Here is a 15,081-nt window from a genome sequence, read left to right as displayed (position 1 = left end):
ATATTTTCATTTATACTGCTGGATGCAGTCTGTTTTGAAATTGAAGGCTACTGTTCATTTTGAAGTTCACCTTAACAGTATGTCACCTAATGAAATACGATGTAAACTGTATAAAGTATATTTTGCCCAGGATCTTACAACCTATTCCCTCCTAAGGTCAGTCTTGTTTTCGCCCTGCTTTTCTTCTCATTGCACCAAACCCCTCTTCCCACTTTGTTTTGCCACATGATAGTAAAAGGCAAACTTCTTAAGAAAAACCTGATTGCCACAACGCCTTTTATTTATAGCCCATCAAAGATTCCAAACGAATTTGTATCCTAGAGCCTTTACACTTGCTGTTTCTTGTGCCTACACAACCGCTTTTCCAAATATCTATGAGAAAACTTCCACTTAAAATTTCTCTCTCAGTTCACATCTTATCTTCTTGGAAACACAGTCCCTGAATACCCCTTCCTTAAAGTCTCTGACACATTTCTTACATTAAGTCCTATGGAGCCTTGTTGTCATTGCAGACTACCTTATTGTTTATATGGTTAGTGTTTTATCTATATCCATTATAATTTAATTTCATTGATGGCCAGTAAAGCATCCCAGTTTCTAACTCAACAAATGTTTGCTCATTTAATAAATAAGGCAAACCCTCCAGAGGATATAGGCTGGTGCTGTTTTACATGAGAAAATATGAAATATTTCTCATTTTATCCTGTATATTGTATAAAGAAAGTATTCTTTTGGACATTAAAGCTTGTGCTATATAGTATGTGAAGCTGATAAGAAATTATTGTGTACACAGATGATCTTAACATGGTGGGAGATTTAGAAGGCAATTTCGTGCGTGTCTATAGGAGGACTCTTCTCAGAAAAATGCGCTTTTTTTCCTGGGAACAAGATATACCTTGCAAGGACAACTGTGCCTCTAATTTCTCACTTCCTAATAGACAGAAATTCACAAGACATTATTCATGCCTCTCTTAATTCATTTACATTAAGGTGTGAGGTCCTCAGAGATATCTGGGTGCAATATAGACTGCTGGCTTTGCAAAGACTACGAAGGGCTGTGAATCCAAATGTTCTCGCCTTAACTTTTATTTCTGCCATGAAATCAACTCTATGAATCCTGTAAGGCCATTTTGACAGTTTTTATTCTCTGCTCTAGGTGGAGAGATAAATAGCTTGTTCATTAATTTACGACATTGTATCTTCATTTATCTAGTTACTTAATAACGACCTATTATGCTCCTGCTATGCGTCAGACACATATGGCAAGACGACTTGTTCTTCTTTTCCTACTTAGTCCTGGGAATCTCTGAAGATTGCCTAACGTGCGTCATCTTTGCTATAAATGTAATAGAGTATGCTTTCCTGGGCAAAATTTTGTGAGGGTCCAACGCAAGGGAAACTTTTTTTAATAGCAAAGTTTGAGAGATAGATTTCCATACCATAAAGCTTTTATTTTTTTACAGGCCAGTAGCTGAGGCTAACGATAATTCATAAGATACTGCCAAATAAATAATTGTTTGCAAAACCAAGGTTGATTCTTAGATCTTGAGATTATTATTGTGTATACTGGGATAGTAAACTGAAACTTCTTTTATTAAACATGTCGTGGGAACCACGTTAGAGTTTGAAGGTGTTTTGATAATATTTATGAGGTATTTAAGGTTATTTGAAGCCCAGATATAACATTTCTTGAGCGCTAGGCAACTGAAGAGAGTAAAAAAAAAAGTCTCATATAAAGATGATGGAGAGAGGTGGAGAGCAATTTCATTAAACTGTACTTTTTATCCATTTTGAAGTGAGCTAGCATTTCCACCAGCCTTTATGACTGCAGTTTATGAGCCTCATACATATGGTACAAGAGATTTGTTGAAACCGACCTCCAGTAATACAAAATGCATTTATAGTTTACTGTAGCAAAAACAGTGACAAGATCCTGAAGGTTACAGAGAAAAACCTGTCACCACAGAGAGGCAGTGTCTATGATCTCACCCACTCATATTAATAATTACTATGCTCACTGAGGGTTTTCCATATGCCAAAAGTTCTCAGTGCTTTTTTTTTTGTTGGATGCATATGGTTTTGTCACTACCCTTATAAAGTAAGTTTTACTATTATTCCATTTTGCAGTGAAGCATAAGGAGTTTGAGGAATTTGAACATGGTCATTCAGTGGAAGACTTATGATTCGAACACAGGTAGACTGATTCTGGAGACCTTTATATAAATACTGCAATATCAAGCCTCTCCTGCTGAATCCAGACCGTGGCACGGTGTGAGCTAGGCACACCTAAGTGGGGAATGGATAGAGATGGGGTGGAGAAAAGCATAGAATGGGTAAGACAAAGGTGGGAAAAAAACCCACAAAAACTATGTTAACCTGGGGTTCTGTGACTAAGGCCAAATTATAATTTGCCCATGAAGTATTATGTGACCATACCAGTTTATACAACCCACAAGTACTTAAAATATTCATTCTCTGTGCTTCGGAGACCTCCTAGCTCTGCAAACAATTATTTCCTAATTTTTGGTGCCCAATGAAATGTGAGAGGTGTGGAATCCCAGACCATGATTCATACATGTTTTTGGTTTCCCATACATCCTACTGCATGGTAGTCACAGGACTGGCATGTCAAACCTATGTAGCCATTTCAAACCTGACTAAGTGGATTATTTGAAGTCAAACCAGGGAAAAGATTTAACGTAAGGGAGAACATTCTGAAAGAACTGTTAAAACTTAGAGGAGGCTGGACTGGCTCAGGGTCATAGGAATCCAGTGTCTTCCCAGGACGTAAAGCATGTTATAGAGATTGTGGCAGGGATGTCCAGAGAAAGGATTAAAAAAAAATCTTTTTTGGGGCGCCTGGGTGGCGCAGTCGGTTAAGCTTCCGACTTCAGCCAGGTCACGATCTCGCGGTCCGTGAGTTCGAGCCCCGCGTCGGGCTCTGGGCTGATGGCTCAGAGCCTGGAGCCTGTTTCTGATTCTGTGTCTCCCTCTCTCTCTGCCCCTCCCCCATTCATGCTCTGTCTCTCTCTGTCCCAAAAAGAAATAAACGTTGAAAAAAAATTTAAAAAAAAAAAATCTTTTTTAATGGTCTAGTTGAATTTTAGGATCATATGTATTCTAATTTTCTGATTCTCTCAACTCTGTAAAGACTTTTTCCCTTTTTAAAAAGTAGTATTTTATAGCATGAGTTGGATATAGTCAACACACATTAACATAAATTAGTATAAACTTCTCTTTTCATAAATAAAAAAAAAATCTCATAAAGCCGGAATCTTGGTAACATGAATTATACTTGACCTCCCTTACAAAATAGCAAGCAGACTTCCTCAAAACTACTAAATATTATTTTAAATACTCAGAAAAACACAAAATAAGACAATCACAAAGGAATGGAGTTGTTAAAATATCTAGTTGTTCATTCAAAAGCCTCATTGTCAAAGATCTAAACCTTAAGAAGCAATATCATTAGAATGCACAAAATGCCCTTACTAATTTGTAAGTATAATACCTTCTGGATATCCTGTTTGAAAAGTTAGCTATGCTAGCTATGTAATTGTTTTTGGCCATATGTGGTAATGCCTACGTGAGACCCAAGTACCTGGGAAGTAGAATTTTAGCCTGGTTCTTCACAGCTACTGCATAGAAGGGAGATACCTTAAGAACTCCATAATGGATCTGCCTGAAATATTCTATCTACTCTATCCTGTATCAAAACACCCATAGTTTAACTTGATGGCTAGAAGGCAACCTCTTTTCCTTAGAAAACTGCTAAATGTATACAGTGTATTATTTCAAAGCAAGTCTATGATCATCTTACTTGTTTATTTTTTTAAATAAAATGGTTGCTATGCTGTGATCTCCAAAATGGAAAGCTCTTGACGGGAGATAGCACACTTTCTTTATTTTTTAATGTAACTTATTTTGAAAAATATAGGGGTATATAGAGAACAATATAACAAATATCAGGTAAATATCAATCTGAATTAAATGTTAAAAAGCATCATGCTTATTATATATATTTGTCACATATGGTATTTATTATAATTTTATAAAATACATATGAAACATGCATATACATATTGGTAATATACACATATGCGTGGCATGTATTATGTGTATCTAACGTATATATACAATGCATATAGAACATGATGCATGTATATAATATGTACAATACACATATGTGTGTATATGAATTAAAGACTATTTATCTGTCTATACAATTACTAGAGAATTTATACAATTATTAGTAGAAGTATTTTAAAGCATTCTTAGTGTTATTTTACTCCATCTTTCCCCAAGGCAATTGGGTCCTTGAATTTGATATATATTTTTCTACTTCAGCTATTTATCTGATATATAATCAAAACAAATGTGATTTGTGTATTTGAACAATTGTTGAATACTATATATATAATTCTGAATATTTTTACTCAACAGTATATGTTACAGATGTATCAATATTGATATAAATGTCTTTATATTTATTCATTAATATTAAATTTTGATTACTATTTGAAAATGTAAGTATGAAAAATATATAAAATGTATATGCTAATTCTAACAGTAAACATTTAAATTATTTCAATTTGCTATTAATACAAACATTATTGTATTCAATGTCTTTATGCATGTTTCCAAGCACATAGGGATAGTGCAAATTCTAGGATACATACATTTACACTGATTTAATAATTATACTCCCACCACTAGTGTATCAGAATTTGGTATCATCAGGCTTTTTAATTTTTACCAATTTGATGGTGTTGAGATGACATCTCATTGTTTTTATTCACATTTAAAATTTTCTAAAGTTAAGTACCTTTTGTTAATAAATTGCAGTGAAACATAGAAGATAATGAAAAAAGTGCATGGGTCTTAAGTGTACTTTTAAAAATTTATACACAATTTAAAGGAATATTGCTGTTTACATATTGATTTAGGATTGTGACATATGTCTCTTGGACTGATCTATAATTTTCCATGTGGAAAATTTTTAAGTCATTATCCCTACAAATATTGCTTCTGGGGGCGCCTGGGTGGCGCAGTCGGTTAAGCGTCCGACTTCAGCCAGGTCACGATCTCGCGGTCCGGGAGTTCGAGCCCCGCGTCGGGCTCTGGGCTGATGGCTCAGAGCCTGGAGCCTGTTTCCGATTCTGTGTCTCCCTCTCTCTCTGCCCCTCCCCCGTTCATGCTCTGTCTCTCTCTGTCCCAAAAGTAAATAAACGTTGAAAAACAAAACAAAACAAACAAATATTGCTTCTGTTTGTCATTCTTTCTGGGACAACAGTTATAAATACTTTAATTTTTTTTTGAATTGATATACATTTCTTATTCTCTTTCTATTTACTTTCCACTTATCTGTACCTTCTCTATATTAATAAAGGTATTGGACATTAACTGTCATTACATTTTACTTGTCTTCAGTTCTATTATGTCCAATCATCCAATCTTCTACTGAACAGCATTAAAGTCTTACTTATGTGCATTATATTGTTCTAATTCTAGAATATCTACCTGATTTTTTATAGATTCTGAGTCTAGTGAAATATTTTATTTTTTTTCTGTTTTGATTACTTTCCACTATTGTGACACACACACATCACCTTTGTAAAATTTTTGTCTTCTCATTTCAGTCTCTGAATCAGTTCCAGTTATGCTTTCCTTGTTTTCTTTTTGTATACTGATCAGATTGTATTCCCTCTCCACATGTCTAGAATGCTTTCATTACATGTCAAACACTGTGTATAAATGAACCAAAAATTCCCCAGATGATATCTTCCACAAGAAAGGGTCTACCTTTCCAATGTTAGACAGAATATGGCTGATAATTCCAATCCAATCAAGAATTGATCTCAGGGGGATGTGTTGAAGGCCTAGTAAAATGCAGATTACTCCTGGATAGCCCTGTTACTTTCCAAGATTTTGATGGAGAATAATGTGGTGTTTGTCTCCTTAAGTCTAAAATGCTATGATTGATTTCTCAGATTCAGAGTTTCCTATATTAACATGTGCTAGATATATGACCTAAGTATTACAGAAAATTGCATTGGGTATTTGATAAATGGGTGTGAGGAAACAAAGAGATTATTTTAAAATAACTCTACTCTTTTGTTCTGAATGAATTATAGAATAAAGGAATATTTACTTACCATAATTTTATAAACTTGATTTAAAAGTGAAAAAAGAGAGGCATTAAGAAATGTTGCCAGATACCATAATTCTGAATTATATAATCAATTTATTCCTCTATGTTTCCCTCTCCATATGCCAATGGCCTAGTCTCCATGTATCTCTCATATAAAGAGTATTGAAAAGCACAGGTAGGCATCATATTGGAGTTGTGGTTTATACTGGCAACACATAATCGTAACACAATGAAAGATTAATAAAACCAAAATGAAATAGGTAGGGTGAAAAGAGGTGAAGAAAATCTTTTGGAATTAGTGGTGATGGCAGCACAACTTTGTGAACTTTAAAATTGCAACTGTCATGGCAATGAATTATATTTAAGAAAAGCTGTCCTAAAGATGGACAGTCACCCACACTTTCATTATCTTGGTTAGGACAGATTTGTTTAGGACAGCTACCTTCCTGATTCATGACTCTACCTCCAGAACTCTGATTTAAAATTTCCAAAATAAAAAGTGTCAATGACTACTTCCATTTGTTTCATCACTCATTCAACCAGAGTTAATACATGGCATCTTTGTTGGTGCTTTCAAGCATGTTTATTCGTAGTATTATGGAACAAATGTACCAGTAAGGTGGAAAATGAAGCCATGAACTCACAAGACTGAACCTTGAGTCAGTTTACTGTAGCAGCAAAAACAAGGAAAGAATTGGGTTCCCAGGAGAATATCAAGTACTCATGAATTCTATAACCATCTTCCAAGCATGGCATCTGGAACTGCATTAATAAATCAAGTGAAGCAATAGGTATACCCTAGTTTTGCTGCTAAAACTGAAGTTGCAACGATTCATGGATGTAAACATACCCGGTCAAGAGCTGCTTTCTCCAGCTCAATTTTGGCCACAGCTAATTTTCGTTCCAGATCAGTAAGTTGTTGGGCCTGTAAAATGAAAAAAAGCAAATCTTTTTAAGTAAATTCTATAATGTCCCTTTTTACTTTAAGCATCTTTCATTCATTGCAAAGAATAAAAAAAATACCTTGTGAAATCTATTTAGAACTCAGGTTAAAAGTTTTGTATTATATGTGGTTAAGCTTCAGAAAATGGTTTGTTCTGGATTAATACACACTAAATTCTTTACTGGACCAACACATCTAGTTGCTGAGTTCCAGTTCAAGTCCCTGAAAATACTCTGAAATAAATCAGTTATGTTTCTATTTGTTCTGGACAGAATTTTATTTCCCTATAACTCATATGTTGAAACTCTACCTCCTCCCACCACGTGGTTGGATTTGGAGACAAGCCCTTTAGAGAGGTAAAAAAGGTGAGATGAGGTCATAAAGGGGTGACTCTAATCCCGTATGACTGATGTCCTGATAAGAAGAAGAGACACCAGAGACCTATCTCTCTCCATGCTCACCTGGAGTAAAGGCCATGTGAAGACACAGTGAGACGGCACTCTCTGCAAGCCAGGGAGAGCCCTCACAAGAAAACAAATCTGCCAGCACCTTAGTCTCACATTTCTTGCCCTCAGAATGGTGAGAAAATAAATTTCTGTTGTTTAAGCCACCCAGTCTGTGGCTTATGTTATGGCAGTCTTTTGTTATGACAGCCTGATCATCTAATTAACAGCATGTCAAAGACAAGAAGATATATGCTGGTGACTTCTGGAATGAAAGGAGTCTCTCTTCTTTATCAGAGTGAATAAACGCATATATATTTTTTTAATTTTTCTTGGTAATATAGTATAAGGATGTTTACGTCTAAGTAACTAGCCTCATTACTAATAGCCTCATTTCTAGAAAACGAGAACATCATGAGGCTAAAATTGCCCTAGAGAAGAAAGCAGAGCATAGAAAATAGCAAATAAATGTATTATAGGATCTGGTGAATGAAAACTCTCAACCAAACCACACATGAAATCAAATGAACTTTGCATTTTCATTAACGTGAGTAAGTAAGATTCATTTTTCATTAATTAAATTCTTGTTAGATATTTATATTTTGTAATTTAAAAATAAAAGATTCCAATCTTCTGCTTACAGTAACTGGTCTTGGTCTAGTCCTTGTCCATAAACAACTATAAGCTAACTATGTCAGGTTGTGAACCAGGAAATATGGAAAACTCACTGTGTGAGAACTGTCACTATACCAGACTTTTTGCCTCAGGGAAATTTCCTGACCTAGCTGCAAGGGCTGTGGCCCAAGCAGATCACTGTAATTGCACTGAGCTGTGGAGGCAGAGATCAGAGTTTGGGGATGATTAAATGCCTACGGTGTACTGGGAAAAGGAGCAGAGATAGAGGGAGGCAAGCAAGGGCAGCACTTCCAAAAATCAGTTTGTGGGGGTGTTCCTGAAAATCCTTGGCTGAGAAATGGGCTGCACATACACAGGGTGATACATTACACAAGGCTAATCACAAATAACTGTTATATGAGCAGAACAAAACCCACATCAGAGATTGAGCCTTGCAGAAGGATGTTAGCATTCTAGACACATTCATAAGCCTTATTTACACACCATAGGCAACAAAGGAACAGCCATGCACGAGAGCAGTGGTTGGCAAATTAAAACCCAAAGGCCAAATCTGGCCCACTGCCTGTTTTTATAAATAAAATTTTATTGGAACACAGCCACCTTTATTTATTTATGTGTTGTGGACTGTTGTGCTACCATGGTAGAATTGAGTACCTGAAATGGAGACCATATAGATTGCAAAGAGTGAAGTCTTTGTTATGTGATCAATTCTAGAAAATATCTGCTGAGGCCTGCTCTAATATAAAATCTACTTTTGGCCTACCTGAACTATATCTACATCAAAACCTAGATAAGATTCTGGGAGGTCAAGGTGGGACAGAGTTTTGGAGGTTTAGCTCAGTCAAGTGAGAAGAACTTAGATATGATCTTGGACGTTAACATATATGCACTTACAAAGTATAAAGTCAACTCTACATCAAGGCAATACCAGTATTTTAACTGCATTATTGGACAAAAATGAACAATCTTAAAAAGCATATAAAATCCAGCATCTTTCTAATGTATAAATGACAATGTCCAGCACAGAATAAAATCTTACTAGGTATTCAGAGAAATGAAATATATGACCTAAAGTTAAACAAAAGAACAGATAATGGTAGCCAATGAGCCTGAGGAAACAGCTGAAGAAATGAAGCTTTCAGCAGAAAACCACCCCTTTCAAGTTTATTTTTATGCCAGATGAATTTTATAGAATATGCACTATGTCATTCATATTACTAAAAAAAAGTCTTAAATATGCAATAGAACTTGTATTGTGTATGTAGAATTGATATGAAAGAAAAATGGAGAAAAAGATATAGGCCAGGAGGGAGAATGAGTTTCCACCCATCCACTATTTACCATTAGAGATAGATGGTAGTCGTGGGCAAATCATCTTTAATGCCCAAACATCTCCTTACAGATTTTTGTTCTTTATATTAGTCTTGGGAATCATGACAGCACTTTCTAGCTACTTCCCCAGTACTCTACTTAGCTTTTTGGTTCTTAACTAATGAGTCTTAGACTCTGAACCACACATATAGAAAGTATAAAACATTCTATAAAACATCTAGAAGTTTTATTCATCATGACTATCACTAAAAATAAAAATTGCATTCATGAAAGGTGGATATCAGATGATTCCTTTTATACTGTGCATTGGGAAGTTTCTGTGATCTATATAAATCTGGATTGAACATATTGCTTTGAAATTTGATCTAGAAATATCTCATTTTTCTTTACTGTCATATTTATTTACATCATGAAGATAAAAAAACCTTCCTTAAATTAGTATGAATCTATTTTATCTTTGTCTATCATGAATTTTCTAAGAGAAAATAACTTCTAGGAGTAATGATTCTAGATCATTATATAATATGTAATTTTTCATTTGCAATAGCTCAAGAAAAAATGGAGGTTGTCTACTGTGTGCCTTTTTTACGGCAGGTATCATCAGTTCAGTATATACTATCTTAAAATCCTGGATGAGGAGTGGTCCTTCAAATTACATAAATAGCTTGCTACTTAATCTTATTAGTTAATAGTTACTTTAAATAATTATGAGTTTAAATAAACAATGAGATACCACCTCACACCTGTCAGAATGGCTAAAATTAACAACTCAGGAAACAACAGATGTTGGCGAGGATGCAAAGAAAGGGGAACCCTTTTGCACTGTTCGTGGGAATGCAAACTGATGCAGCCACTCTGGAAAACAGTATGGAGGTTCCTCAAAAAATTAAAAAATAGAGCTACCTTATTACCCAACAATTGCACTACTAGGTATTTATCCAAAGGATCCCAAAGTGCTGATTCAAAGGTATACATTCACCCCAATGTTAATAGCAGTACTATCAACAATAGCCAAATTATGGAAAGAGCCCAAATGTCCATCTACTGATGAATACATAAAGAAGATGTGGCATAAAAATACAATCATGGGGCTCCTGGGTGGCTCAGTTGGTTAAGCATCCGACTTTGGCTCAGGTCACAATCGCACAGTCTGTGAGTTCAAGACCCACGTCGGGCTCTGTGCTGACAGCTCAGAGCCTGGAGCCTGCTTCGGATTCTGTGTCTCCCTCTCTCTCTCTGCCCTTCCCCTGCTCATGCTCTGTCTCTGTCTCAAAAATAAATAAAAACATTAAAAAAAATTAAAAAAAATACAATTAAATACTACTTGGCAATGAAAAAGCATGAAATCTCACCATCTCCAACAATATGGTTGGAACTACATGTCATTATGCTAAGCAAAATAATTCAGTCGGAGTAAAACAAGTATCATATGACTTCACTCATATGTGTAATTTAAGAAACACAACAGATGAACATAAGGGAAGGGAAGGAAAAATAAGATACAAACACAGAGGCAGGCAAACGATAAGACTCTTAAACACAGAGAACAAACCGAGGGTTGCTGGAGGGGACAGAGGTGGGGGGATGGGTTAAATGGGTGATGGGCATTAAGGAGGGCAATTTTGGGGATGAGCACTGGCTATCACATCTAAGAGATGAATTACTGGGTTCTACTCCTGAAGCCAAGACTACACTGTATGTTAACTCACTTGAATTTAAATAAATAAGTAAGTAAATAAATAAATAAATAAACAAAATATAAACATTTTTCAAAATAAAAAATAAAGTGTAAATATGCAATTACTCTTTGAAAAAAGAATACATACACACATACATACTTTGTGAATATAAATAAAGTATAAAATACTTTCTGCTTCTGTATTATTGTATTCATGGGTATTTTTGGTATTTGCATATATTCTTTTATCTAATATGGATCTGTATTTTTGTTTTATTCTCTCTTTGCTAATACATATTGATAAGCCCCATTTAATAATCATAAATACCATTTTGTAATTACCATGGTGTGGTAGGCACATGTCCATTCCCATATATTACCTCCCAAATGCTATCATTAAACCTAGGAGGCAGATAGTATTACCATCTTTGACTAATTTGGAAAACGGAGCAGAGAGAATAGACACAGAACTAGAGTGAAGTTTTTGTACCAAGTATGCCTGACTCCAAACATATGACACTAAGCTACTTTTACAGTAATGGTTTAAAAGCTAAATTGGGCAACACAGGTCCTGGTATACCTACAAAGTAGACAACTTCACTCATGGCTCAGTTTCAACTGCTTTACATCACATTGCTTCTTAAACCTTTCTGTATTCATCATTAGAGCTATCAGTGTGTATTCTACATAGTCAGAAAACAAAATTATATTGGTTTTCTATTTGAAATCAGAGGCACTTTAACTTCACTGGTAGAATTACAAGTGTTTTACTAGGCTCTCAGAAGAGACAGAGATATTTTGACCCCAAAGCATTATATGATGTGTCAATGGCCTTCTTTATAGTTTACTGAATAAAGAAGATTTCTTACACACCTCAGGGTCTTCACATGTACCTGCTCTTTCTACTTAGAATCATGGAAAATTCTCTGTTACCCTGTTTTCCCTGGTAAATTCCTACTCATCCTTTTTAGAGCCCAGTTGAAATGCTGATTCTCATAGACTGAAAACATAATTTCATCATTCTTGTTATATTCTTTGTGAGATATTGTATTTTTTATATTACTTTTACCAGTTGTGATTCTTGAAATAGAAAATGATTGGTATGATATGGACACAACCCAATAAAATCTGACTCTGCTCTGAATGCTGGAACAAGGTTCTGAGAGTTCTTTGCTTGACAGGTGTCAAGTAGTCAAGCAGTCCCTAAGCAGCAGCACTTTGGCAGCTCCTAAGCAGGCTTGCCATATCCCCATCAATTCAGCCAGGAAGGAGACAGGAGCCCAAATAAATTTGGACAGTTTATTACTCACACTGAAAACATAAGGAAGATCAGCATGGTGTTGGGGCTCCATGTCTTTAGTATCACTGGATGACATCAAACCAGGGTGCCATATCAAAGGCAACATATGTCTCTCTGCCATTGTGGATCCAACTCCAAACTACAGCAAAGCCATTTAGAGCCCACAGCTATACCCAAAGGAGGAACAGAAGTGTAATATGGAAAGTCCCACACCTTAATGACATTAGGAAGGCAAATAGGAAATTCTACAAGGCAACCTCCTATGAGATAGGGAGGCAGATGAGAAACAGTTCTGTAACATCACCAAATAAGACTACCTGTCTTTATATGTTCCATGGAAGGTCACAGGACATGCCCCCAAGACTTGAGTTAAACCCCATGCTAGCCTTGCCTATGTGATCTAAGTGTAGATGTACATGGTTATCAGGATGTTATGGCAGAGCCATCATGCTATAACAGGTGTTTGCTATTTATGGGTGAATGACAGCTAGGAGAGATGCCAGGAAAGATGAAGGGTTCAAGAAGGGCCAGCATGAAGGGGATAATAGTTATGTACCAGTTGGTACAGAAATACTTTAATATTTGGACAATCTGCAAGTCTATATTAACATATACTGGCTAAGTCAATCCCTACTTATTACAGTTGTCATCTATCCATTTATCTGTTTGTTAACGTCTCATTCCCTCATTGGACAACAGTCTCAGAACACAAATTGCTTCTGTTTTGCTAACCCTTGAATCAATAATTCTTAGATTAGTGATGGGTACCTAGGAGATGCTTAATAAGTATTAGATGAATGAATGAATGAACAAATGAGTACATTTGGAGCTGACACCATGTAGTGTACTAAGAAAACAGATTTCTTATCTTCCTCCAGAGAACTTAATTTGTTTTGTCCTCATTTGTGTCTGTAGAACCCCAGTGTTTACAAGAACTCTATACTTAATTGAACATTTTGAAGATAAAATTTTGAGTCCTTACTTTTCCAGGCCGCAGAATGCTTTTCTGGGAGCCTTTTCAGTCCATCATGTAAATCTCTTTCCTGGCAGTTAATTGGCATGACAGGCAATGGTTACACTTCCTTCTAACAGGCACAGGAAGTAATGGTTTAACATTACTGACAACAGCGGTGAGTGGACAGAGATAAGATCTGGCATAAAATTTTGTAGATGTCAGGATTAAGTCAGTGGTAAATATTTTGAATAGGTGTATTTTTTTCCTATGTGAAATCTGCCTAAATGTCATGGTCCCCTCTATTTGTGCAAATCCTCCTGCCACTCGAAGGCTGGATGAAGCCAATTGCTTTAATTTTGTTACTGCCAAAGTACAGCAGCTGCTCTGGATGCTTATCCCAAACATTCTTTCAAAATTTTCATTCCACTAAGTGAATTTTGTTAAAAGCAGCAGGTACTGAACATCTACATACCAGCTTGTCAAATTCTCTACCACTCTAAATCTGAATTTTTTTCCTTTAAATTCATTTTAATGCTAAAATTTTAGTAGAGACTTTTAATGTATTTCCATGACCTATTTCCCACCAGACTTATTTTGTTCTTTTCACTCAAATTTAAAAGTGGAACCCCAAAACACAGAATTTAGCAGTTAGAGAGTGAGCTAAACTCTAGGGAATACGCGAAGCCCTAGAAAGGTGGCAAATCACCCAGAGATGGAACAGAGTTTGCAACCTATGTGAATATCTCATTTCCCATGCAATTGTATATAACATGAGCTACCCTTTTTAGCACACTGTATTTTTTTAACATATTACATCATGCTTAACATCTGCTAGTCAAGTGATATACAATTTCCACAATTTGACTATATTTAATAGTCAAACATCCAGGCAAAGTAACTGCTCCTTTCTGTTTTCCTAGATGTGCAAAAGTTTATGGAGTTCTAGCAAATGGTAGAGGATATGTAGAAGAAATATATTCAGAACCAGTTCTTGATAACTCCAAATGTCTCTGTCAAATGCCTCATCTCTTAATTCTTGGGTTAAGTGTCAGCTGCTTAATAAACCTATTCTAGACTCTTAACATTGTGAGCTGCCTTACTTCCCACCTGGAATTCTCAATCCTCTATAACTCTCTACTTTTTCTTTTTCTTAGAGTGCTTGACTTTTTAATATACTACATGGATTATGTTTTCTGTTTATTGAGTATTGCCTATCACACCTGCTTAAACGTAAGCTCTGCTAAGTTAGGAAGCTTTTGTTCACTGATGAATTATGTAAGTCCCCAGGAAAGTGTGAGGCAGCATTAGTCCCCCCTCCAATTTTGATTGAATGCATTATCATTACATTATAATATGACTGAAAAGGACTTTGTAAGGATTAGAAACATTTTTGAATATGATCACGACACATAGGTGGTGTTCAACAAAAGGTAAAGATAATGATTTGGATAACAATCATTCATATTATTATAACTTATATTACTAATAATAATTTATTTTATGATTAAAGGGAGATATCTAATTTTTTATCAGGCTATTATCACATCATTTAATATTTAGTCATCTCATTACCAGACCTAAAATTCTGCCCAGACTCAGTTGCCAGTACAACTGTCAAATTGTTAACACATTGATGAGCTATA

The 15,081-nt window shown here is 35.5% G+C and overlaps 1 protein-coding gene across 1 annotated transcript in view; it reads right to left on the bottom strand.

Annotated features, from left to right (window-relative positions):
* LUZP2 (leucine zipper protein 2) overlaps positions 1 to 15,081 on the bottom strand; it is a 509,386-nt gene that overhangs the window by 84,511 nt on the left and 409,794 nt on the right. The window contains exon 8 of the mRNA XM_047876647.1: positions 7,002 to 7,076. Within this exon, the coding sequence (XP_047732603.1) occupies positions 7,002 to 7,076 (75 nt within the window). The remainder of the gene's footprint in view (positions 1 to 7,001; positions 7,077 to 15,081) is intronic.

This window comes from Prionailurus viverrinus, chromosome D1 (genome assembly GCF_022837055.1).
Source record: "Prionailurus viverrinus isolate Anna chromosome D1, UM_Priviv_1.0, whole genome shotgun sequence".
NCBI classification, from domain to species: Eukaryota; Metazoa; Chordata; class Mammalia; order Carnivora; family Felidae; genus Prionailurus; species Prionailurus viverrinus.
This window is presented reverse-complemented; position numbering and strand designations above follow the sequence as displayed.